At 38.8% G+C, this 27,728-nt stretch overlaps 2 protein-coding genes across 3 annotated transcripts in view; one reads left to right on the forward strand and one right to left on the reverse strand.

The window, feature by feature from the left end:
• lrch4 (leucine-rich repeats and calponin homology (CH) domain containing 4) overlaps nucleotides 1-2,168 on the reverse strand; it is a 46,648-nt gene extending 44,480 nt beyond the window's left edge. Inside the window, exon 1 of one of the 2 annotated variants that reach the window (XM_026317983.2) lies at nucleotides 1,722-2,167. In XM_026317983.2, the coding sequence (XP_026173768.1) occupies nucleotides 1,722-1,893 (172 nt within the window). In that variant the 5' untranslated portion in view covers nucleotides 1,894-2,167. Of the gene's footprint in view, nucleotides 1-1,721 lie in introns of both variants that reach the window. The other variant, XM_026317974.2, reaches the window with a different exon arrangement.
• Nucleotides 2,169-15,136: 12,968 nt separating this feature from the next.
• Nucleotides 15,137-17,259, forward strand: LOC113125622 (histone H2A.Z). Its single transcript, XM_026299197.2, has 5 exons — nucleotides 15,137-15,278; nucleotides 15,568-15,645; nucleotides 15,726-15,839; nucleotides 15,945-16,074; nucleotides 16,416-17,259. Exons 1-5 carry the CDS (start codon nucleotides 15,276-15,278, stop codon nucleotides 16,475-16,477), a joined length of 387 nt encoding a protein of 128 aa, XP_026154982.1. The 5' UTR covers nucleotides 15,137-15,275; the 3' UTR covers nucleotides 16,478-17,259.
• The last annotated feature ends 10,469 nt before the right edge of the window (nucleotides 17,260-27,728 follow it).

Here is a 27,728-nt window from a genome sequence, read left to right on the forward strand (position 1 = left end):
CAGACAGACTTCTGTTTTGACATCACTCCACACTGACTCTTAGACATGGGCATGAGATCTGTGTCACACTTAATCTCCATGTTTTTTAGGTTTCATGTCTTTATTTCCTCTGGTGCATTTAGTGAATTTCTAAATAAAGCTATAGACTATATAGGACAGTTTTTTTTTTTTTGTTTTGTTTTTTTTGCTGCTGTCTCTGTCCGGCTGACAGAAGTATTGTTTTTCCAGAATCTGAAACACTGACACACTTTGTTAAACACTGTGGTCTCTGACATGTTTTTGCTTGTGGGAAAGAGTTTGTTCCAGTACCTGGGTCACTAGAAGTAGGTGTGTGGTCAGGTGCCAACAGGCGATGATGCATATAAACACACGCATCAAAGGGGTGCGCACACATACGGGCAGAGCACAAGCACAACTAGCAAAAACTATGCCAAAGATTGATGTATCCATTCCAAATTTTAGTGTTTTTTAAATAAATTTTACTAGAATTAGTGGTTGTGAACCAATGCAGCTTTGACTCTTGTACCAATAGGACAAAATGAATCCAGCTGCTAAACCTTCTTTTCCCCAGTAGACATGCAGCTTCACAGGCTGACTAATGCTCATGACGAATTAACTGCACATTGCATTGTATACTCAACAGCATGTCCCTTTAAAGACACTTTGGTTTTATCTTTTACTTGCCTTTACTTAGATACATACATCCTAATCAGGTCACATTACAATAGGTATATTATATATGTCTCACTTCCATATGCATTAGGGATGGGCTGCTCAATTGGCAGGTGTCTGGATGTGTTTATGGAGATTTGAGAAGTCCTCATCACACATGGCCTAGACCTGGATTATTATGAACAGATGGTCATAATTATCAAAGTACAGAAAACAGCTGCAGAGCATAGCAAGTGCTGCTTTAAACTGCTGCAACCTGAAAGGGGCAATACTCTTCTCAACAAGGCAAGGCCAAGGTAGTTCCCCTTAATTCACATCTACTTCTCTGTTACATTTTACTCTTTGTTGCTGTGAATCGGTGGGAGGCTACAAGGCCCTGTGAGTCAAGGAGGCTTCTTAGTAAAATCACATCACAAAAGAAGGTGAAGCTATGAACAAAACCAAGCTACTCTAAAACACAAGCAGGTTAAGGAGACTAATAGGATAGCAGTTTTGTTCTTGCTTATAGGAGAACATGTTGAGAAAGAGGAACTTGCATGTTTCATCTTTCTTTCCTTTAATTCTTTGAAGTCCAATATCAGAGAGCAAAATCCCTTTAAAAACCTGGGTCTTCATGTGGCTTTGCATACATAGTAAATAATATCCTACAAAAGATGCCTCTGCTTTGATATATTGCACTAAAGAGGGACTTTCATTTTAAACATCAAATCCTTTATCTGATACACACTGCATGCTAACAGCGACACAGCTCACGCTGCAGTTGGATGGAAGATGAACAAGGCTTATAAACTGGTTTTTAGAGAGCCGCAATTTGGTGGAAGCGAAGCAAAATCTTAATTATTTTCCTGACTTTGCTTTGTGACACTGGTCGGGACAAAATAAAACTGCGGAGTTATTGTGGAGTCTTGTGAAACGTGTCGGGGGTGAGGAAGGATGTGCCGTCCCCGTTAGAAGAAAGAAGCAGGTGGCGATAAAACAAAAGAAGTTTTCGCTGGTCGGCAGCGTTACAGCTTTGTAAGTTAGAGAAAACGGTGAAAGAGCAACCTGACCTGCATGTGTAATGTCGGACAGGTCGTAGTTCCTGGCGCTCCGGGGAAACTCCTTCAGTTTTCGGTTGGACAAGTTGAGAGCCCCGCTCGCGGCAGCTTCCTCGAGCGCCTTTTCAACGCTCCGGCTGGCCGCTACGGTGGCCGGCAGCTGGGCTCCATCCCCAGCAGCCATCAAACGGACAGGTCTGCCTCCTCTTTCACTTTGTTGGAAGCGTCCGCTCCACTTTCATACCCCGTAAATCCCTTTGCGCTCCAAAATATGTGTTCCTCGTTTAAACTCCTTCAAAAGTACGGCATCCGATCCATATAGGCTATAGATATATATATAAATGTGTGTGTGTGTATCTCTATAAGCAAGGGATGGTGTGATAGTTTCCCTCACACAACGGGAGCTATCGGTTCCACTAATAAACGACAGCGCTAAGAGCTGTCAGTCTTTCAGGAAGTTGTTTCAAGTTCGTACATTTCGCAACAGTATGGCGGGAAGACTATACCTACTTTCAAAATAAAACCACAACACTAAAAACAATAAAATCCCTCATCCTTCAATATTCTTCCACAATATTAATGAAATGTTATAACAGATTTATAACATTTAACCGATTTGTAGCTTGTTACAACATGCAGTTAAGAAAAGGGAACTGTCCTAGAGACTGTGTTAAGGATGCCATGTAATCTAAGCTAATTATCAAATTCCTATCCCATTTGTCTTTATTTTTGTTGTTGTTGCTTTGTATTTTGTTTGTTTGTTTTTTTTTAAGAAAAATCTAGAACCTCTTCACATTTTAGGCTGATTCCAGCAATTCTGAACTCAAAATATTTCTACCAGTATCAGACTCAGCAAGACTATTATTCCCAGCTGCATGCCAGGACTATCAAAGAGTTACACGTTTATGTTGGCACATCCACTCTAACAAAAAGAAGAATTTGATACTCACAAATCTTAACTTTTGAAAATCCCATCTCAATATGAAGCCTCTTATGAACTTCAGTCGATCTGTAAAACTGAAGCATGATGCATTTTTGCTTAAAGCAAAGACTATGCAATATCTTCCCTATCTCCTACATTGGAATATCATCAGGGATGGAAACATATAAACTTTAAGCTTGCGAGTATTGTTTTAATAGAACATAAAATGTGAAACTATGATTTAATAGACATATAAAACAACGTGTTAATATAAAAAGCAATAGCAATAATGAAAATGAAGAAAATGAGCCATAAAATAGATCCTAAAATGTAAAAAAGCTTCAGTATTAGGAAGGTATTGTTACTTGTGACTAGTACATAAGTTTGATATTTTAGTTTGCTGGAAGCAGCAGCATCCTGCGAGAAAATATTCTATTTGCCATATGGAAATTCTATTTACCATACATTAAAATTACATATTCAGGCACTGTATTTTTTTTACTGTCGTTTCACTGCATTGTGACACTCAAGGGGAACTTTACTTTGGTAGTTGCAACCGGAAGTAAGGTGAAACAGTTTTTGTTTCTACCAGATTTTCTCGGATGGTTTTCGGAAGGGTGCAGCCAGCGCTAGGGAGCGGTGTGTGTGTGTGTGTGCGTGTGGGAGCTAGAAGGAGGAAGGGGGGGGGGGGTTACGGACGCCCATGTGGGCGGTGCCTCTGCTTGCATATTAAGCGTAACTTCAATTTCAGGAAGAGTAAAGTTAATGCTAATACTATAGCACAGGCAGACACTTTTTAACATAATCAAAATATTAACTAATAATAAAGCTGTGTGCAAAAGTAGGAAACAACCATGTTGTTAAGTCAACAATGAAAGCACATCTTTTATATTCCAATTTTTCTTTTTCTTTTTTTCATTGTAGCCTAGTAGTAAAAACTCTTAGACCAGAAAAATAAAAATTTAGAGAGCACCAGTGTGTTTATGTGGGTGTGTCTCTATACATATAAGTGTAATTATCCATATAAGTGGTGCCAGAACTGCATACTATTCATCACTAATAGAGGAAAATAAGAACAATCCCAGGTTTCTTTTCAGCACTGTTGCCAGGCTAACAAAAAGTCAATTAAGTTGGACAGATTTCAGTTTGTTCATGTTCATGATGAACCTTACATGCACAAAAGTTAGTAATGGAGCTCCACAAGGTTCTGTGCTAGGACCGATTCTGTTCACCTCGTACATTCTTCCTTTAGTCAATGTTATTAGGAAGCACTCTATTAATTACCTATGCTATGCAGATGACATTCAGCTGTATCTATCTATGAAACCTGATAACACAAACCAGTTAACCAGACTTCAAGCGTGTCTAATTGACATAAAGGCCTGGATGACCAGTAACTTTCTACTTTTAAATTCAGAGAAAACAATAGTTATTGTATTTGGGCCTAAAAATTGAAATAGCTTTTTTTTAAATTATAGCTACTTTAGATGGCATAGCATTGGCCTCCAGCACTACTGTGGAAAACCTTGGAGTTATTTTTGACCAAGATATGTCCTTTAACTCACACATAAAACAAATCTCTAGATCTGACTTCTTTCACTTGCAGCAACCTTAGGAACCAAAATTAGGAACATCATGTCTCAAAATGGCCATCCCAAACTGAGCCCGGTTCTACTGGAGGTTTTTTCTTCCATTAAAGGGAGTTTTTCCTCTCCACTGTCGCCTTGTGCTTGCTCATAAGGGATTTGTTGGGTTATTTTGTTTTTTGTAAAGTGCCTTGAGATGATTTGTATTGTGATTTGGCACTATACAAATAAAATTGAATTTAATTTAATTGAATTGCATCAGCAGAGCTACATTGTCCATCTTGCCTCCTGTGAGGTTTATAACCTTATTCTTATTCCTCCATTCTTTCAAAACCAGATGATGCCCCTCCTACACAGAAACATACACACAAGACACATGAACACACTTCTGCATCCATTTGCTTTGTCCCCTCCTCTCCATCCTCCCTCTATCCTTCTCTTAAGCCCTTGTTTCTTTCCTTCCTCCCTCTCAAGCATCCCACTGAACCATCTGCCAAAGTCCTGTCGGAGAGATTGCCCAGCTGCGACCACAGAGTAGAGTGTGAGGGTGAGGGGCGTAACATTCACTACATGCACTTGAAAAATCCATTAACATTCACTGGTTAACTCATCCTGTCCAGTACATGTCTATGAGATTATACAAAAATCACAATACCTCCCCCACCCAAGGGGATGTTGTGACATTGCTTGATTTGCTGTTTTGTGGTGTCCTTTTTTTCATTGTATAAATCTATAGTTTGCAGATGAGCAATAGAGTGGCATTAAATGAATGATCTAAATTTCATAATGACATGTTAAAAAATAATTGTAAGAACAATCAATGCATACATTTTTGGTATAAGTGGTAATACTGTGAATGAAAAAAGTCAGTAGTTTGTGATAAGTGATGATTTTATGTAACCTGTGTAGCTAAAGATTTATCAGATTGGCTCCAAATTTAGGCAGCATTAATTCTGTTAATTTACATTATATTTCTCTTCCAGATGCTTTTGCTTAAAGCAACTTAAAATAAGAACATACAGCCTTCACTGCAACAATTTCTTGATCTCTTTAATGACTGCATAGCCTCCACTCTTAGAATGGCAAAATCTTCACTACACAGTTCAGCCCATCCAACAATTTCGTATTATATTGAATATACACTAGCAGTGGAGCATCTACACTGGCTTTTCTCCATGATAAATCATTTTCCCTTTCATTCTTTGGTAAACTACCCATTGTATATTGTTTTTGTTAGCAACACAAAAGAAGCAGCGAAAGAAACACAAGCATGCTGCTAATGAGTATGAATATTCATGCACTTCATTGACCCACATGCTTTTTGGATGATGTCATCAGTTTACACTCCAAACTACCACTATCAATCAGTATTGAATGGTATCCATATTTACTTTAGATAAGACCAATATATTAGTTCAATGCATATGTTGGTGTCTCAGTAAAAATAATTTCCTACTCCACACATTCTGTCATTCTGTTTGATTTAGCTGGAAACATAATGTGTTATAGAGCAGATGTCTATTTGTTTTTGAGATCTTTTGAGAGCAGTGACCTAGTAATCTAATCTCCAGTAGAACAGCTCTAGATTATTTCCCACCAAACATTTTTTCTGTTTTTTTTTTTCCCAAGGTCCCAGAGGTCGTGACATCATAGTTTCTCACGCTCTTTGTCCATGCCTTCTTCCTCTGAGCCCTCCCTCTCTTCCTCTCCTATCTCTGTTTTTTTCCTCAGTGGGTTGTAGAGATGCTATTGGTTTCTGGTCACTTCTCTCTCAGGTGTAGATAGACATGACATTTACTAATCCTCTCTCAACTACATCAACTTAAAGCTGCACAGTACATGTCCTGATTTAGAAACACGCTGGTTCCAGCAATTAAACTCCTGACATGAAGAGTATTTTTATATACTATTTGAATATTTTAATGAGAGAGGAGCACAGTTGCAAAAAAAGTAAGCAAAAACTTGCATGAGATCTTCATCTAAATTACAAAAACAGACGTAAACAATTTTTTTCTAACTATCCCTTGATTTATTTGGGTGGCGTGGTAGCACTGTGCTAGCACTGTGTACTTACAGCAAGAAGGTTGCAGGCTCAAACCTCATTTAACCCAAGGGTCTTTCTGTGAGGAGTTTGTATGGGTTCTCTCAAGGTACTTCAGCGGAAAAGTATCTGGCTCAAACCCTTCTTCAAGACCTTCTTGCTGTGAGTGACAGCACAAACTCCTGCACCCAGCTGGGACTGACTTTAAAATAGCAAATAACTAACAGCTAGTTGTTGGCAAGGCACATGGTATGTATTCTAAAGAATAGACATCATTTCTCTTATCTTCATCATCCCTTGACTGTGACACCTATAGACCTATCAGCTTAACTTCATGCTACAGCAAAACCCATCCATCCGTCCATCTTCTTCCGCTTATCCGGAACCGGGTCGCGGGAGCAGTAGCCTAATCAGGGATACCCAGACTTCCTTCTCCCTGGACACTTCCTTCAGCTCTTGCGGGAGGACACTGAGGCGTTCCCAGGCCAGCCGGGAGACATAGTCCCTCCAGCGTGTCCTGGGTCTTCCCCGGGGCCTCCTCCTGGTGGGACATGCCTGGAGGCATCCAAAACAGATGCCTGAGCCACCTCAACTGACTCCTCTCGATGTGGAGGAGCATCGGTTCTACTCCGGGCTCCTCCCGGGTGACCGAGCTCCTCAGCCGCTTGTATCCGATAGCTTGTCCTTTCGGTCATGACCCAAAGCTTATGACCATATAGCAAAATTCCTCCTAAAATTTTTGCAGATTAGAGAATATTATCACTTCCCTTATCCATCCACACCAGGTGGTGTTATACAGGCTTGCTCCTTGACTGACAATGTCAGACAACTCATTCATATTATGTAGCCGCCACTGTCACTTCTTTAGTTTTAAATCTTTCCAGTCGTATGATCTATTCTTCAATGGATCTGACTCATGAAATGATGCAGGATTTTTAGCTGGGAAATCAGATTTTGTTAGAACGTGGTGGTGAGTATTGTCTGTATGATTGTGGTCTGAAGCACTGCCATTGTGAATTAACTTTCATGTAGCATGTAAGAAGCATGTAGAGATGAACTAAAACAGAACCCTGTGGAACAAAATATGAAGTATTGTTTTATTGCTTATATTTTTGTTTTGTTCTGTTTACATATGAAGAAATACATGTAATTTCAATTTCAATTTCAGTTTATTTGTATAGTGCCAAATCACAATATAATCATCTCAAAGCACTTTACAAAAAACTAAAAAACCCAGCAAATCCCTTAGGAGCAAGCACTTGGCAACAGTGGAGAGGAAAAATTCCATTTAACAGAAGAAAAAACCTCCAGCAGAACCGGGCTCAGTTTGGGCGGCCATCTGCCTCTACCGGTTGGGGTGAGTGGATAGAGCAGAGAGAAAAGAACAACAACAATAAACAACAAATAGACACTGCAGCTTGGTAATTGCACATCAGCAATATACAGCTCAGAGACCAGGGACACCTGCAGAAGGTACAGAGAGAGAGAGAACAGAGAGAGAGGGAGAGAGCACAAACTTGGGGAGAGAGAGCACAGAGTTAGTGACATTCAATGAGGGAAAGGGAAGGGAGGAGAGGGTTAGGGTAGGGGAGCTCAGTGCACCGGGCAGTCTGGGCCTATAGCAGCATAACTAAGCGATGGTTCAGGGTTACCTGAAGCCAGCCCTAACTATGCGCTTCGTCAAAAAGGAAGGTTTTAAGTCTAGCCTTAAAAGTACAGAGTGTCTGCCTCCTGAACCCAGGCTGGGAGCTGGTTCCATAGGAGAGGAGCTTGATAGCTAAAGGCTCTGCCTCCCATTCTACTTTTGGAAACTCTGGGAACCACAAGTAGACCTGCACTCTGAGAGCGAAGTGGTCTATTGGGATAATATGGTACTATGAGGTCTTTAAGGTATGAAGGAGCTTGATCATGAAGAGATTTGTATATGAGAAGAAGGATTTTAAATTCTATTCTGGATTTTACAGGAAGCCAATGAAGAAAAGCTAGTATAGGAGAAATATGATCTCTCTTGCTAGTCCCTGTCAGGACTCTGGCTGCAGTATTCTGGATTAACTGGAGGCTTTTTATGGAGATACTGGGACATCCAGATAGTAATGAGTTACAGTAATCTAGCTTTGAGGTAACAAATGCATGAACTAGTTTTTCAGCATCATTTTGAGACAGTGAAGAGGAAAAACTCCCTTTAACGGAAGAAAAAACCTCCAGCAGAACCGGGCTTAGTTTGGGACAGCCATTTTGAGATAGGATGTTCCTAATTTTGGCAATGTTGCGCAAGTGAAAGAAGGCAAATCTAGAGATTTGTTTTATGTGTGAGTTAAAGGACATGTCCTGGTCAAAAATAACTCCAAGGCTTTTCACAGTAGTGCTGGAGGCCAGGGCTATGCCATCTAAAGTAGCTATAATTTTTAAAAGCTATTTCTGATGTTTTTAGGCCCAAATACAATAACTTCTGTTTTCTCTGAATTTAAAAGTAGAACGTTACTGGTCATCCAGGGCTTTATGTCAGTTAGACAGGCTTGAAGTCTGGTTAACTGGTTTGTGTTATCAGGTTTCATAGATAGATACAGCTGAGTGTCATCTGCATAGCATAGATAATTAATATTATTAGTGCTTCCTAATAACATTGACTAAAGGAAGCATGTACAAGGTGAACAGAATCGGTCCAGGCACAGAACCTTGTGGAGTTCCATTACTAACTTTTGTGCGTGTGGAAGGTTCATCATGGGCATGAACAAACTGGAATCTGTCCAATAAATAGGATTGCAACCATTTTAATTCTGTTCCTCTGATACCAATCACATGCTCCAGTCTCTGTAATAAGATGCTGTGGTCGATAGTGTCAAATGCAGCACTAAGGTCTAGGAGGACAAGTATAGAAACAAGTCCATTATCTGAGGCTAAGAGAAGATCGTTGGTGACTTTTAACAGTGCTGTTTCTGTACTATGATGTGCTCTAAATCCTGATTGAAAATCTTCAAATAGTTAATTTCTGTGTAAGTGGTCTGATAGCTGCTTAGCAACAGCTTTTTCTAGGATTTTAGAAATAAATGATAGGTTGGATATTGGTCTATAATTAGCCAAGACTCCTGGATCAAGACTAGGCTTTTTGAGTAAGGGTTTGATTACTGCAGTCTTAAAGGCCTGTGGTACGTAGCCTGATACTGGAGATAAATTTACAAAGTCTAATAAAGATGAGTTCATTAATGGCAGGGTGTCTTTAAGCAGTCTAGTTGGGATGGAGTCTAAGAGACATGTTGATGATTTCGATGAAGCAACTACTGGTGTAAATTCAGAGAGATCTATGGGAGAGAAGCAGTCTAAACATAACTGAGGTCCTACAGATGATTCAAGAGCTACTGTAGTAGAAGATTCATTTATTGCAGGTATAGGAAGCATCTGATGAATTTTATCTCTAATAGCTGTGATTTTATTTGTAAAGAAACTCATAAATTCATCACTGCTGAGAGCTAAGGGAACACTAGGCTCAACAGAGCTGTGACTTTTTGTCAGCCTGGCTACAGTGCTGAAAAGAAACCTGGGATTGTTCTTATTTTCCTCTATTAGTGATGAATAGTATGCAGTTCTGGCTTTACGGAGAGCTTTTTTATATGTTAGTAGACTGTTTTTCCAGGCTAGAAAAATTTCCTCTAAGTTTGTGGAACGCCACTTCCTTTCCAGCCTTCGTGATGCCTGCTTTAAGGTACGAATATGTAAATTATACCATGGGGCTAGTCTTCTCTGATTCACTAACTTCTTTTTCAGAGGGGCCACAGAATCAAGCATTTCACGCAGTGAGGTTACAGCGCTGTCAACAACATGATCAATTTAGTAGGGAGTGGGATTTAGGCAGCTGCCCTCCACTGTGTTGGCACATGGCAGAAATGTAAATAAGGATGGAATAATTTTCTTAAATTTATTAATAGCATTGTCAGATAAACATCTACTGTAAGGCAAGGCAAGTTTATTTATATAGCACAATTCATACACAGAGTAATTCAAAGTGCTTTACAGAAATAAAAGACAAGTTAAAAATACATAAGCAAGAAATAATAATAAAAAGTTAAAAATTACTATTAAAAGAAACTGAGTGCAGATAAATCACTTTGGATAAAACACTGTCAGTTGTCATATGTTATATGCCACACTAAAAAGAAAGGTTTTTAGCTTGGACTTAAACATTGCCAGAGATGAGGCTTGTCTAACATCATCAGGAAGACTATTCCAGGTTTTAGCTGCATAGAACTGAAACGCTGCTTCTCCCTGTTTAGTCTTGACTCTGGGCACGAGCAGAAGGCCTGTCCCTGATGTTCTTCCTGATGTAGTGGAATTTTCTTCCAAATGTTGCATGATCCATTATCTTAAATTCGAAAGTTATTAAAGAATGATCTGACAAAATAGGATTTTGGGGAAAAACTATTAAACATTCAATTTCGATGCCATGGGTCAGAACAAGATCAAGGGTGTGATTGAAATAGTGGGTGGGTTTATTAACATTTTGAGTGAAACCAATTGAAACTAATATAGAATTAAATGCAATGCTGAGGCTGTTATTTTCAACATCTACATGAATGTTAAAATCTCCCACTATAATGACTTTATCTGAACTAAGCACTAAATCAGACAGGAAGTCAGGGAATTCAGTTAAAAACTCTGAGTAAGGGACAGGTGGATGGTACACAATGACAAGTAGAACTGGTTTTTGTGTTTTCCAGTTTGGATGTGAGAGACCAAGAGTGAGGCTCTCAAATGAATTAAAATTGTTCTGAGGATGAAAGTTTAATAATAAGTTTGAGTGGAAGATTGCAGCTACTCCTCCACCTCGACCTGTGCTTCGAGGAACATGATCATTTTTATGACTGAGGGGGGTTAATTCATTCAGACTGACATATTCATCCTGCTGTAACCACGTTTCAGTAAGATAAAGTAGGTCAATTTGGTGATCAGTTATCAAATCATTTACTAACAAAGATTTAGATGAAAGGGACCTAATATTTAATAATCCACACTTGACAGTTCTGTTTTTCTGTTCAATAAGAGGAGTGGTCTTAATTTTTATTAAGTTTTTATGAATAACTCCTCTTCTGTTAACCTCTGATTTATTTGATTTATATGTTCGAGGGGCAGACACAGTCTCTATGTGGTTTGAGGGGGGCGGCGGCTCTAAGGAAACTGCAGAGAGGCGTTTTAGACTGAGTCTCTGCATCCCGGTCCCCACCCTGGATTGTCAGGCTTTAGGTCGGCTAAGAAACTCGGCCAAATTTCTAGAGATGAGAGCTGCACCATTCAAAGTGGGATGGATGCCGTCTCTCGCTACCAGACCGGGTTTTCCCCAGAAAGTGGCCCAATTGTCTATGAAGCCCACATCGTTTGCTGGACACCACCTAGACAGCCAGCGACGGAACGACGACATGTGGCTAAACATGTCATCGCTGGTCAGATTGGGGAGGGGTCCAGAGAAAACTACGGAGTCCGACATTAATTTAGCAAAGTTACACACCGACTCAACATTAATTTTAGTGACCTCCGATTGGCGTAATCGGGTGTCATTGCTGCCGACGTGAATAACAATTTCCCCATATTTACGATTAGCCTTAGCCAGCAGCTTCAGATCTGACTCGATGTCGCCCGCTCTGGCCCCAGGAAACATTTGACTATGGTCGCTGGTGTCTCTATTTTCACGTTCCTGACTATGGAATCGCCAATTCGGACCGTCGCCCAGGCTAATTCTCCGGGCTGCTCCGGAGCTGCCCTTGGACCGCTAACAGACTTAGAAATTGAACTACTAGTCCAACTCAATTTTCCAATCACTCAAAAAATATTTTACGATCCGCTGTATCAAATGCCTCACTGGTGGCAATAAGAACAATTACAACATAGCCATTAATGCATAGTTTGGTACTGTATGTGTGGAAATCATACCACTGACAGCTAACTCTAACCTACAAGGAGATCGAGTGAGTGAACCAAAGAAAGACCAGCTAAACCAGCTGGATTGTGAAAGGCAAGGAGAAAGAGACTTCAGAACCTTCAGAACCAGGCTGTTAAAAGCTCATTGACACAGACAGAGAGGTGACTGACAATGACTGAGGAAGAAGGGGAGAGGAGATTGAGCGAGCGAGATAAAGGTCAGGGGAGAAAGTGAGTGAGTGACTGCTGAAAGGCGAATATGCCTGACAATGAATAGTATGTGATTTAGACGTGACCAGCCCACCACTAGCTGTGCATGTTGTCTCTCTCTCTCTTCCTCTCTCACTCAAACACACACACACACACATGGATTGTCTTATCAAATCCTGACACACACACCCTGACTGGAGCTTGTCACACATTAACACTGCAGTAAAGCAGGATAAAAAGGGGACTGAAACCTGTCCAGTTTTGTGATTGATAACTAGTCACTGTTCTGCCATCTACTGTCTAGTATCAGGAACATGATTTCATTTGAAGACATTTGATCATTATAGGGCAACTAATTTATGCCACCCCACGATACTAACAACAATAGGTATACTTGCCTGCTTTGTTATAGATTAACATGAAAACTGAATATACTTTAACATAATTTTTGATACTTTTATATACTAAATTTTGAGCAACCACATATGACAATCAGTGTTGTGCTTGTGTTTTATTACCTCTATTATTCATTTTTTATTTGTTCTTACTTTACAGAACTGTGTGTTAATGGTCATACTCCACACTAAGATAACTGTGATAAGTATGAAAGTTTGGACTTCATGGTGTGGTTTCTGTTCTGAAACACAGTGCCAGTGTGGAACCTGATATCCACAGGTGTGTGCATTTCTAAACTATGTCCAGTTGTTGGTGTATGCATGCTGCTCTTGCACAACTTAAATAATGCCTAGGGTCTAACAGTGCTGGTCCCAGACATAAGACAGAAAACAAATACCAGTGATTATAATACAATGGCTCCAACTGTAAAATCTGTACATACATATATATAAAAAAATTCCCCTCTCATCCCTACAGGTGGTGTGTGTGTCTTCCTCAATCTTGAGTCCTCTACCAGAGGCCTGGGAGATTGAGGGTACTTCACAGCTGTTCTTAGCTGTTCCTAGCACTTCACTCTTCTGGACTGATCTCTGATGTTGGATCTGTTGGAGCCACTCTCCCAGTTTGGGGGTCACAGCCCCGAGGGTGCTGATTATCACAGGGACCACTGTTGCCTTCACCTTCCACATCTTTTCTAGTTCTTCTTTAAGCCCTTGGTATTTCTCCAGCTTCTCATGTTCCTTCTTTCTGATGTTGCTGTCACTTGGGATCGCTACATCTACCACTATGGCCTTCTTCTGCTGTTTGTCCACCACTACTATGTCTGGTTGGTTAGCCATCACCTGTTTGTCAGTCTGTATCTGGAAGTCCCACAGGATCTTAGCTCGGTCATTCCCATTTAATAATATCACATTTGTATTGCAACAATGACATTTTTACACCTAAAACATTCTAACTTGTAGTATAGTCCAGTGAAGGATTGAACAATGGCTGCATGTACAGTCAAGCTTTCACTGCCCTCATGTGGCAACAGTAAGGAACTATAACACTACAATGAAGTCCTACTGTCAAATAACAGCACCGATGTGTCTAAAACTATTAGTGACATATTAAATATTTATCCTGGTTATCTGGTGTGTGGTATTTAGTCAAAAAAATGCATACAAAGGTCATGACCCTAAGAGTATTAAAGAAACTTTGAATCACTCAAATGCATAAGACCAAAACTGTCAGTAATGTATTACAAACTCTTATCAACTTTTTTTTTCTCTGGTAGAGTTTTGAGGAGAACAGGGAACTGTGTTGGCTCTATTCCTGTACACACTGTACACAACAGACTTCACGCACAATTCTGAGTGTTGCCACATTCAGAAGTATTGTGATGATACTGTTATTGTTGCATGTATCAGGAGTGGACAGGAAGAGCACAGAGGCCTGATAAATTCCTTCTGTGACTGGAGTCACAAAAACTGCCTCCCACTGAACACCTCTAAAACCACAGAGATCATAGTGGATTTTTGAAGGTTTAAGCCCCATCTGTGATGAGGACATTGAAGTGGAGGCTGTGGTGGAGAGATGCACACAGAAAAAGGTAGAGGCCATCCTGTAATACACTGACCATCCCCTTCACGACATCCTGATGGACCAGAGAAGCAGCTGCACTCACTGTGCTGCAGGACTGAATGATACAGGAGATCCTTAATCCCCACTGCCATCAGGCTCTACAACACCTTAGACAATGGCAGATGACGACTGACCGACACAAACTGGACTATTACTGCCTGTTCTTACTACTGATTACCTACCATTACTACAGGACTACCTGAATCTCCTGTCAAGGATGAATAACGTTTATCTTACCTCATCTCATCTCTCACCAGCCTCCCATTAAAAAGTCCTCCCTTAGGAAATACGTCCAACTGCCTATTATAATATGTACATACAATAAGTTATTTTTATTTTTAAATGAAATTTTTTAGACTTACTAGTTCAGTCCGAATTTATATGTTACAGCTCTTAACTTGTCGTTCAGCTTTTGAATTTGTAATTTAAACAATGTGTTTGCTCCATTTGTTTGTCGAGTGTTTTATATACCTGGGACGTATATGCTGTTTTCACTGCAAGTAATGAAATTTTAATAGAGAAATACTGTTTTAATATCAAAAGTCGCCCATGTTTAATGTGATGAATAAGACAAAATAGCTTTTTTTTATAAAGTAAGCTAGACCATGGGAAACTACATTACCCATCATTACGTTGAACGGAAATGTAGGACTTCCCCCGCAAAAGTAAGATCTTGCATCGTTCATTGGCTGAAAGCCTCGGCAGGAAACACATAGCATATTATGATTGGTCAGTGGGTTCTCTGCAGTTACCCGGATGAGATGTGCTTTATATAAGGGACAATTGTAGGCGCGTGTTGTAATTCAAAGCAGCGATCGGTACTTTGTACAAAGGTACTTAAGTTTGTGCTGCAGCGTCACAAGTTAATTGTGCATTTTAACATGGTACGTATTTCATGTGCGCTTAGCACTACATTAAAACATTAGGGTGTGCGATAATGGTTTGTTGTCTGTAATGTCCGTTATTGCGTTTCAATGGATAGCTAACAGTTAGCCGCTAGTATTAGCTGCTGTGCTAGCTTAGCGCGTAAACGAATAGTTAAGATCGAGAAACCAATAGAATGGCTAAATAATGCTAAAAGGTGGGGGAAGTGGACCGTTTGTATGGGACATTTTCTACGTTAATACGCAGTTTCATCGTGGTAAAATCATAAACGGAGTTGTTGCTTTGCAGGCCGGTGGTAAAGCGGGTAAAGACTCTGGGAAGACGAAGACCAAGGCTATCTCTCGCTCTCAGAGAGCAGGACTGCAGGTTTGTCTGAAACTGATCCATGGCTTTGCTTGTGTGCTGGGACTAGCACAGGCTAACAGCTTTCATTTGTATCGCCGCAGTTTCCAGTTGGTCGTATCCACAGGCACCTCAAGTCGAGAACAACCAGCCACGGCAGAGTGGGAGCCACTGCAGCGGTGTACAGCGCGGCTATCCTTGAATACCTGACCGCCGAGGTATCGTAACCCCAGTTACCTTCCGCCTTTTCACCCAGGCTGCCTTTGTAGAGCTGCTGTTTTTGGCCTGTGTGACTAAACGTTTCGAGCCTGGTGTTCCTTTAGGTGCTGGAGCTGGCAGGAAACGCATCAAAGGATCTTAAAGTGAAGCGCATAACTCCACGCCACTTGCAGTTGGCTATTAGAGGAGATGAGGAGCTGGATTCACTGATTAAGGCGACTATTGCTGGGGGAGGTAAGAAAACGGTTCCTAACTGAGACAAACTGAATTTTTACATTTGCTACCTTCTCTTACTTAAAGCCACTCATTATTTACCATAGAAGCTAATTGATTTTTTTTTTTCATGACTTGGCAATTGACCAGTAAATTGAATCAATACTAAAATGCTGGAAAATTGTTAAAAATAGAACATCACATTTCCCTGAGGCCAAAATGACATTTGATGTCAACCTAACTTGATTATTTTTAAGTTTTGGCCTTTTAAGATTTTCATTTATTTCTAATACATCCATCTGGCTTTTGTCTGCTTAGATGCAACACTTTTAATGACTCATGCATTGTGCTTTGTTTTCCAGGTGTGATCCCTCACATCCACAAGTCTCTGATTGGAAAGAAGGGCCAGCAGAAGACTGTATAACCTGAAGTTCCCTGAACGTTGTGCCATCTCAGGATGAAGTCTACATCAAGTTGTTAAATGTCTTAGATTAGATAGAACACCTTTAGGAGTGATTTGTATGGTTGAGCTCGCATTTACTCAGCTGGGGTATTTTTAAAAGTGGCTTCAGAGAAGCTCATTTTGTTTTGGCTTTTTTCCTGGTGCTGCAGTTTTTATGTTGAAATTTGCTTTTGTGGCATTCCCATGTTTAAAGTGGTGTTTTAATAAAGCTGTTATTGGGCATTTGCAGTTTGTGCTTTCAGTTTTTGCTTGTTAATGAGTTTTATTTTCTACACTGTATTTAGTTGACTACCCCAGTTTGGATAGTGACCATGCTTGGCTTTGGTGTTAACCTTTCCAGTGTGAAAGAATCCACCTCAGTGTACCGGAAGGACAACCACATCTTGTATATAGAAAGCATTGTGTGCTTGGAATCATAAGTGTGCAAGTCATAATTTTCAGTCTTAAATTTCATCTTGTGTACTTGCATGAATTGCAAAGCATGTTTAACATTTTACTAATAGACTGACATGAAGTGGGAATACCCTGTAGTCATTCTGTGGGTTGGAATAAAAACTGGATTGCACAGTCATCAAATTTTACATACTGTGGTGTGTGGATAGCTTATTTGCTTGTAACGTGAGGGTCACAAATAAGTTTTAAAGTGTAATGGTTTGATAATAATGCATGTGTTTGTATGTCTAAACAAAATGTATGACCAGTTTGTCCATTATTCATTAAAACATGAAGCCGTCAGTAATAAATTCAATAGATGCATTAAAATGTGTTTAAAAGGCTAAAAGAACTAAGGAAATAGATTTCTTATAGTAACGAAAGTGTTTAAATGTAGAATTTCTGTGTTCTTCACTAGTAATTCTGTAGGTTTTTGGTTACCTTTTCTTTCAAGGACGTTGCAGTGAATAACTATTTTTCTAAGGTGTTAAGACGTTCTATTTAAGGATGCACTCATGGGACAACATCCAATACCATAAAAATGCAACAAATCACAAGCATCCATGGATCCATGTTTCTGAGTAAAAACTTTTAACCTTAACACTAGACTACCACTAGGTGCCCCTATAGCACCATGAGAAGCCTCCAGCTGTATGACTTGCCACTCATTGGTCTGTATTGGACTCAATAATACCCGGCAGCTGGGAGCTGTATTTATCATTTGAGAGATTTTTCAGCTTTACTGTGAGGTTCTCCTTGGTTAGTGAATGACATCAGTAGTTATGGCACTCTGGCAAGCTATTAATAAAATGTTTTTCACAAATTTAAAATGCTGTCAGAAATAGCTATGTGACTCCATTAAGAACATCCAAAAAATATATTCTGTTTATTCACAAGCAAATGTTCTATTTGACTCAGACAGTAGAGTGATGTATCGTACATTTATGGCAAACTCGAAGCTGTACATTGAATTAACAGTTAGTTGTTTCTTAGGTAAATTTAAAGCTGCATTAATGCATAGATACACACAGAGACAAGTGCACTATAACCAACATTTGTAATTGAGTACTGATTATACAAGCAAGATCCTTTTCTTAATCCATGAGCTTTAGAGGTAGTGGTATATTGTATGTTGATGTGGCATGATGCCTTTTTGAGCTTTAACCAAGGCCACACTAGCTGTGTCTTCCTGCTCCTAATCTTTATGCTAAGCTAGACTCATCACGATCTGACTCCTGCCCCATATTTAACTCACAGACATGAGACCGCTGTCAGTTTCTCATCTGTCTTAAAGAAAGCAAATGTGTATTTTACTTAATATGTCGAATTACTCCAACATGTTGAGTGTCAGGCATTCTCTAGAGTTTCCTAAGTTTTTTAATGAAATCATTTAGTCTTTAATCTATCTTTTAATAATACAAATAGTGAGGAAATTACAAAGTCTTTTTTAATAAGGAATGTTATTGCAATTTATATACGTGAAATTAGATGTGACATTTAAAATAATTAAGATAACTCTTCAGTTTGACACAGACTTGGCTTTCACTCAGTATCAGAACTGGGCTACTTGGCCTGTCGAAATTAATCAAACACACAGGAGAGGCTGTGGTTTTAACTGGACAAATGAGCCTAAATATTACCTCTGTACACTCCTCATTTTGGAGAAATAATGAGATGAACCATTAGTAAACTGATCTCAGCTGCAGAACTCACAGTGGTCGAAATGAACTAAACTCACAAAACTAAGTAAAGAGAAGGGAAAAGCTCATTCTACATGTCACTTTTCCATTTTTTTTTTTTTTTTTTTTTGTTCAGGTTGACATGGGACTGGAATATGTCAGGATGCAGTGGGTCTAAGAATACTGATTATTCATTCTTTCTGAAAGAGAAGGAAGTTTTTATGCTGTTTAAAGGAACATTTAAAAAAAAACACTTTAATCTGTTCACACAAATGTAATGTGAGAACGTGTGATGAACAACAGGTTATCTGTCCACCCAGTACTTTGTTCAGTAGTGCATGACATAACATGGGTTGCCAGAAATGGTCAGTGATACTGTGAAAAGTCAACATGCCCATCAGTTGTTCTTCAAGAAACAGTCCCATTATGTCACTTATTGTTAAAACCACACATTGACATTTTAAACCATGCTCTTGGTTAAAAATGTCTTGGTTAAAACAAACCATATGGCAGCGGGCTCATCTGTTGATCTAACACATTAGTTGAGACTGAAATGTCTTAAAAATTGTATAAATTGCCATAATATTTGGTTCAGATGTACTTTCTCCTCAGGACGATTGGTAATAACTTGGTGGTCACCTTTCAATTAGTTTGATCATCAGATCAAATTTGGAATTTGCTTAGTAGTTTATCAAATAACCTGCAAAAAAGTGTTTGTTTTGAGAGACTTTGAGATTTAGAGATGCTGGAAGGTGCATTTCTGAAGTTTAAACAGAGAAAGTATAGCTGTTTTACCCTTCTCCAGTTTTTTGCTAAGCCAGGTTAACAATGGCCGGACTCCAGATTCACAGTGTTTTTCTGTTTTAGATTTAAACTTCAACACTGGTCACAGTTGACTTCAGGGGGAATTTTTTAGGGGAACTCAGCACCAAATGAGAATGTGACATGCACACACATTCTAGTTCACCAGGTCATTTAAAGGAAGACAAAAAGCTGAAGACCTGGGCTGTGGGAACACTGGAAACTGAACAGTGACAAGACAAAACCAGTGTGCCACTTACCAATTTTGACCTGGAAAACCACAGGGTGACAACTAGCCTGAAAAGTCAGCGGAATGTTGTAATTAGGTGTAAAATATGAGACTATACCTGCTTAGTTGTTTGTCATCCAGTCTGATGATCATAATTTTACTGTTGAAACAGAGACAACACATAATAAAAACTTGCTTGCTGTTCCACTGCAGTGAATATGTGCAGAACAGAAGCTGCCTTGGCCTTATCACTATGTGGTCTTGACTACCTGCTCACTGTCTCACCTGTTTTTGCCCTCTCTCCTTCTCTCTGTCTCTGTGCTGTCAACCAAAAGGAAAATAAAACAACCAAACTGAATTTCTAATCTAATACTAGGCGAAAATGAAATGAATCCATATTATATTTTTATTAATGGGACCAATGCAGTCAGGTAACATTATTTTGACTTTACTATAATCCAATAATAGGTGGAAATGAATCCATATTATATTTTTATTATTGGGACCAATGCAGTCAGGTAACATTATTTTGACTTTACTATAATCCAATAATAGGTGGAAATGAATCCATATTATATTTTTATTATTGGGACCAATGCAGTCAGGTAACATTATTTTGACTTTACTATAATTCAATAATAGGTGGAAATGAATCCATATTATATTTTCATTATTGGGACCAATGCAGTCAGGTAACATTATTTTGACTTTACTATAATCCAATAATAGGTGGAAATGAATCCATATTATATTTTTATTATTGGGACCAATGCAGTCAGGTAACATTATTTTGACTTTACTATAATCCAATAATAGGTGCAAATGAATCCATATTATATTTTCATTATTGGGACCAATGCAGTCAGGTAACATTATTTTGACTTTACTATAATCCAATAATAGGTGGAAATGAATCCATATTATATTTTCATTATTGGGACCAATGCAGTCAGGTAACATTATTTTGACTTTACTATAATCCAATAATAGGTGGAAATGAATCCATATTATATTTTCATTATTGGGACCAATGCAGTCAGGTAACATTATTTTGACTTTACTATAATCCAATAATAGGTGCAAATGAATCCATATTATATTTTCATTATTGGGACCAATGCAGTCAGGTAACATTATTTTGACTTTACTATAATCCAATAATAGGTGGAAATGAATCCATATTATATTTTCATTATTGGGACCAATGCAGTCAGGTAACATTATTTTGACTTTACTATAATCCAATAATAGGTGGAAATGAATCCATATTATATTTTCATTATTGGGACCAATGCAGTCAGGTAACATTATTTTGACTTTACTATAATCCAATAATAGGTGGAAATGAATCCATATTATATTTTTATTATTGGGACCAATGCAGTCAGGTAACATTATTTTGACTTTACTATAATCCAATAATAGGTGGAAATGAATCCATATTATATTTTTATTATTGGGACCAATGCAGTCAGGTAACATTATTTTGACTTTACTATAATCCAATAATAGGTGGAAATGAATCCATATTATATTTTTATTATTGGGACCAATGCAGTCAGGTAACATTATTTTGACTTTACTATAATCTAATAATAGGTGGAAATGAATCCATATTATATTTTCATTATTGGGACCAATGCAGTCAGGTAACATTATTTTGACTTTACTATAATCTAATAATAGGTGGAAATGAATCCATATTATATTTTCATTATTGGGACCAATGCAGTCAGGTAACATTATTTTGACTTTACTATAATCCAATAATAGGTGGAAATGAATCCATATTATATTTTCATTACTGGGACCAATGCAGTCAGGTAACATTATTTTGACTTTACTATAATCTAATAATAGGTGGAAATGAATCCATATTATATTTTCATTATTGGGACCAATGCAGTCAGGTAACATTATTTTGACTTTACTATAATCCAGTAATAGGTGGAAATGAATCCATATTATATTTTCATTATTGGGACCAATGCAGTCAGGTAACATTATTTTGACTTTACTATAATCCAATAATAGGTGGAAATGAATCCATATTATATTTTCATTATTGGGACCAATGCAGTCAGGTAACATTATTTTGACTTTACTATAATCCAATAATAGGTGGAAATGAATCCATATTATATTTTCATTATTGGGACCAATGCAGTCAGGTAACATTATTTTGACTTTAATATAATCCAATAATAGGTGGAAATGAATCCATATTATATTTTCATTATTGGGACCAATGCAGTCAGGTAACATTATTTTGACTTTACTATAATCCAGTAATAGGTGGAAATGAATCCATATTATATTTTTATTATTGGGACCAATGCAGTCAGGTAACATTATTTTGACTTTACTATAATCCAATAATAGGTGGAAATGAATCCATATTATATTTTCATTATTGGGACCAATGCAGTCAGGTAACATTATTTTGACTTTACTATAATCCAATAATAGGTGGAAATGAATCCATATTATATTTTTATTATTGGGACCAATGCAGTCAGGTAACATTATTTTGACTTTACTATAATCCAATAATAGGTGCAAATGAATCCATATTATATTTTCATTATTGGGACCAATGCAGTCAGGTAACATTATTTTGACTTTACTATAATCCAATAATAGGTGGAAATGAATCCATATTATATTTTCATTATTGGGACCAATGCAGTCAGGTAACATTATTTTGACTTTACTATAATCTAATAATAGGTGGAAATGAATCCATATTATATTTTCATTATTGGGACCAATGCAGTCAGGTAACATTATTTTGACTTTACTATAATCCAATAATAGGTGCAAATGAATCCATATTATATTTTTATTATTGGGACCAATGCAGTCAGGTAACATTATTTTGACTTTACTATAATCCAATAATAGGTGGAAATGAATCCATATTATATTTTTATTATTGGGACCAATGCAGTCAGGTAACATTATTTTGACTTTACTATAATCCAATAATAGGTGGAAATGAATCCATATTATATTTTCATTATTGGGACCAATGCAGTCAGGTAACATTATTTTGACTTTACTATAATCCAATAATAGGTGCAAATGAATCCATATTATATTTTCATTATTGGGACCAATGCAGTCAGGTAACGTTATTTTGACTTTACTATAATCCAGTAATAGGTGGAAATGAATCCATATTATATTTTTATTATTGGGACCAATGCAGTCAGGTAACATTATTTTGACTTTACTATAATCCAATAATAGGTGCAAATGAATCCATATTATATTTTCATTATTGGGACCAATGCAGTCAGGTAACGTTATTTTGACTTTACTATAATCCAGTAATAGGTGGAAATGAATCCATATTATATTTTTATTATTGGGACCAATGCAGTCAGGTAACATTATTTTGACTTTACTATAATCCAATAATAGGTGCAAATGAATCCATATCAATTTATTTTACTCCCTCAGGCCTGGCTTTGTTTTTGTTCTTTCCTATGGAAAAACAGACATTTTTACAGAGTGAGGGTTTACTCAGATGTTCAATTCACATTCATAAATGTGCTGTAAATACACTATAATACAATAAGAAACATGGACTTCTTTTAAGTGAAGCTGACAAACTGAACAATATAAATGTGGTTAATTTGATTATTACATTTTTTGATCCAGATTGATGTGGAAAAGGTATTAAGCATCTGCATCACAACTAACATGGATCAAAAGCCTCTCCAAAAGTCAAAATGGGTGTAATAAACCTCAAAATGCAGTTGGCTGATCTATAATTAACCTTCAGAGCTCTCAACAAGCACAGATCTCTGCTCAGCTATTGATGATTTGTTTGGTGAAAAGCAGAGTGCTAATGAGGCTTTTCCCCCAGCTACAGTGAAGAAGGCCACCATTCAAGCATTAAGTCAATTAAGAGTCGACTGAGGGGTAAGGGCTGTCCTTTTCATTTGGTTTTAATTAAAGTGCAGGAAGTGAAGCAGCAGCGTTCACCTACCTACCTCCAGGGTGGACTGTTTCTCTGGTTCTCTCTGGAAGCCATTAGCACATCTGGCCTCACTGGATGGATTTTGAATCACTGGGTTTTAGAGAGCTCATAACAGCATGTCATCACAAGTTCGATGAAGAATTTGCTATCTGTGAAGAAGACTGCTGCTCACGTCAGTTGTCTTTGAAAAGACTTTTTCTGGTGGGTCTGTGTGTGCCCTGAAGGGAGCAGCCGAAAGGAAAAGAAGAAGCACTATTCACTGGCTGGTAGTATGAAAGAATGTCTTATGTATTTAAAAGGCTATACCATATTACAGGAAAACTGTATAGACACAAACACACACACACACACACACGCACACGCACACGCACACACACACACACACACACACACACACACACACACACACACACACACATATATATATATATATATATATATATGATACCTATTCAATATCAAGATCTTTTTGATGTATACTAATCAGCCTTTGTTTTTGGCTCCATCACACAAAGGGTTCCTAGCATCAGGTGAAACTGAGTGACTGTCAACCTCAGCACTGACTGCACTGCAAAGCAGGCATAACCCTACGTTTGATAACACAGTTAGAGAGAAAATGAGGCGGGTGCTGGGAGGGCTTAAAATTGAAGTGCCCCCCCTTCCCTTGTTCAAGTTCACACTTGGGTCCGTCTGGTGGCAGGTGGTTCAGAGCAGCTGAATAGCGGTCCAGACTCTCCTCCTCAGCCATCACACATGGCTAACTTATCAGAACAGACACAGTGAAAGCAGCAGCACTCACTGTGCCTGTAATCTCTGTTAGGGATGAGACTTTGATTCACAGACGCTTTCAGCACATTTGTTGACATTTTTTTCTCCATTTTCCCCTCCTTTTCTTTGGGTTCTGAGGCTGCTTTGCATTGTCTCCTTGTGTGTGTGTTCGCACAGACGGGGTGGGCTGGCAGGGGTCACGGTTCGTCGGCCCGCCTAGATCCATCAAGAGGAACAAAGCAGGGGGAGAGCAGTGCCAAGGCCCCTGAAATCAAAGACCAGGTTTGGGATTGGGATTGTGATTCGCTCCAAAAGGCTGGACCCATTTTGGTGGGGAAGGGGGTCTCAGGGAGCCAGAGGGCTGGGGAGGAGGAGAGGAGTTAAAAACAATAATCAGAGTGTCTGGGGACTGGGTTGGTGCCTCTGCACGCAGCATCCCTCCCCTTTGAAGTTTGCTTGCTTTTATTCTTTACATAACTTGATCTGATTTTTGAAAAGCTAATTTGTATGCATTCTATTTCTGTGAGTGGAGGCGTGGGTGGAGGGGGGGAGGCAGAACTGCCCGCCACCCAGAATTCCACAGGGGTGCTGACAGGAAGGTCAACACGAATGGCCACAGGGGGAAATGGGGGACACAAGCACGCCAAAAGCATATGATAAGTGTCTTTGAATTATTGCAGCCCTGTGCAAATTTGATGACAATGGCCAAGTGGTCAGGGGGCTGAAATCCCTTTGCAAACAGAGGCCTTTATGCTTTGGTGGTCTTCATTTTGCTGTCAGCTTCCCTACTGGAAGAGATCTGGGGCGACAAATATGAAGACACATTTCAAAGCAGCTGATTTAGATGAACTGCCCTAATGTTTCACTCTCATACCTTATTTGTATGTATTGCTAGTAATTATTCAGTATATTTTTCAGTTCCACACAGTAAACATGCTTGAATTAAACTACTGGACATTACACCTCTTTGGCACCAAGTGAATAAGACATGTTTATAATGAATTACAATGAAAAGAAAAATGGAAACATTGATCATCTGGAAAGGATCAGAAATACGTAATGTAGCTGAATGGGAAATTTGTACTTGTATTTTAGGGACAAAACAATGAAAGGAAAACCAGTCTGGGCAGCTTCTTTTTGTTTTTCAGGAAGATGGTCCATAATATAAATACAACTGAATGTTTGAGCTGAAGAGTTCAAAGCACATTCAAAGAAAACAAGTGGAAAGAGAAATGCCTGAATTTCATCAAGTGAACTAAGTATTTGCAAGATAAAATATGAACCATTTCTTTGACAAGAACATAAAAATGAAACAAGATGAGGCTAAATCTACTACATATAAACATATCCAGATGTGCTTTCTGTCTAAAATCAGCTGTCTGGTTGTTACAGAAAAACTAAAGCTTCATACAGCTTGGGATTCGCTTTCCATTTACCTTTTAGCACAGGTTGTTTTAGTCATAACAACGTTGTATTCAGCAGGTTAGAGGTTGAGATGTTGGAATATGGTGATGAAAGCTAAAAACTCAGACACATAACTGGAATGAAGATCCACAGGGAAATTGTTAACAGTCAGTTTTGAGCATCAATTCCATGTTTATGGACTGACGCTTTGGTTTAACATCTTGTCCAGCTGGATTTACAGTACTTTTTTAACAATGCCACAGTTCCTGGGTCTCAGCAACTACTTAGGTGAGTACAATATTTTCATTACCAACAGAATCAATCGTCAGAGCTACAAAAATAAAGCCAGAGTTGTAGTAAGTAGGTTTTCCTTTAATGTTTGGTTGTTCATCTCGGTGGCTGTGGAAACATATACAGTACAGCAGCAAAGCTGACAGCATCAGAAAAGCGGTTTCTTGCATGGCTCATGAGGCCAAAATATCACCAACACACAGGCTGTCATCTTGCTTTTGCAACACATTTTGCAATCAGATTCTGTGCAGTTCAAGAATTCACATTTAAAACTTGTATTTCTGAGAACATAAAATTGTTTAAGACATTACCTAATGGTTGCCAAAATATACCACAACAATTTAAGGACGTGATTTATTGCAGAAGGCATTTCAGATATTAATTCAATATCTCCATTATGCAGCATTGGCAGATACACCTGCTTCTGTGCAAATAATTCAAACATGTAGAAGGTGTTTTATTTTCTAAGCGGCATACCATCAGACAGTGGGAAGAGAGAGGAAGGAGAAAGTTTTCATCAGCCTGGTGCTCTAATGACTTCCTTGAGGTGCTTTTTGACTGCCATCCAGAGGCTCGGTGGGAGGGGAGCCTTTCTCCTCGGTCCTGGCCACATGCCAGGGTGACAATCAATGTCTCTGTGGCTATGCTGTTGAAGATTATTTCGAAGGTCTCCCCCTTTTTATTGGAGTAAATGGTATTTGGAAGCTCAAACAGGATGTCCTGCTGGCTGGCCTGGACTCTGAACCATTCCCCTCACCCCCCTCCCGGTTTCCATTCTTCTTCTATCCCCCCACCCCTCCTCCTCCAGCTCCATTCTCTATAGCTTAAATTAATCCAGGAGTCTAAGCAGCCACTTTTTCTTTTCGTGTCTCCATTTGGGACGGCTGTGGAATCATTCACAAAAGTAATTTTCCTGTTTGTCCTGAAGCTGCTGCTAGGTCTGGAGATGATGCCGTATGAACAAATTATTACAGCATGGCTCCATTGAAAGGACAGATAGAGTTCTACTATCTACTTACTCTAAATGACACCCATTGATGCACTTTTCCAATATTCTGTCCAGACTGCCTAAGTTTAAAAACAACAGTCTGGTTAAAGATGTTTCTTATCATAACAAAACAAAAGGGGAAGAGTGAAGGTGACAGAACAAAGCTTTTAAACTGAAGAGTAAGTACACTGTAAAACATTTAAAGCTAGGTGCAACTTAACTGAACAAGTTCAATAAGTTTAGTCAACTGGGCGGCGAGAAAATTCAAACAGTAATCGAACCTTTGGCCCTTTTGTGTGGAGCTTGCATGTTCTCCCTGAGTCTGCATGGGTTTTCTCCGGATACTCCAGCCTCCAAACACAGTCCAAACACATGCACATAGGCCTTAGGCTGGTTGGTAGGTGTGAATGTGGGTGTAAGTCTTGTGTCTATGTGTCAGTCCTGTACAGACTGGTGATCTGTCCAGGCTGTACCTGCTCCTCATCCAATGTCAGCTGGGATTGGCCCCAGCCCACTGTGACCCTGAATTGAACAAAGGTTGAATTGGTATAGAGAATGGGTGGATAGATGGACGGATGGATGGATGGATGGACAATTAACTGGACAGTCACTATGGACAACATTTCTCAGTT

Source organism: Mastacembelus armatus, chromosome 18, assembly GCF_900324485.2.
Source record: "Mastacembelus armatus chromosome 18, fMasArm1.2, whole genome shotgun sequence".
NCBI lineage: Eukaryota > Metazoa > Chordata > Actinopteri > Synbranchiformes > Mastacembelidae > Mastacembelus > Mastacembelus armatus.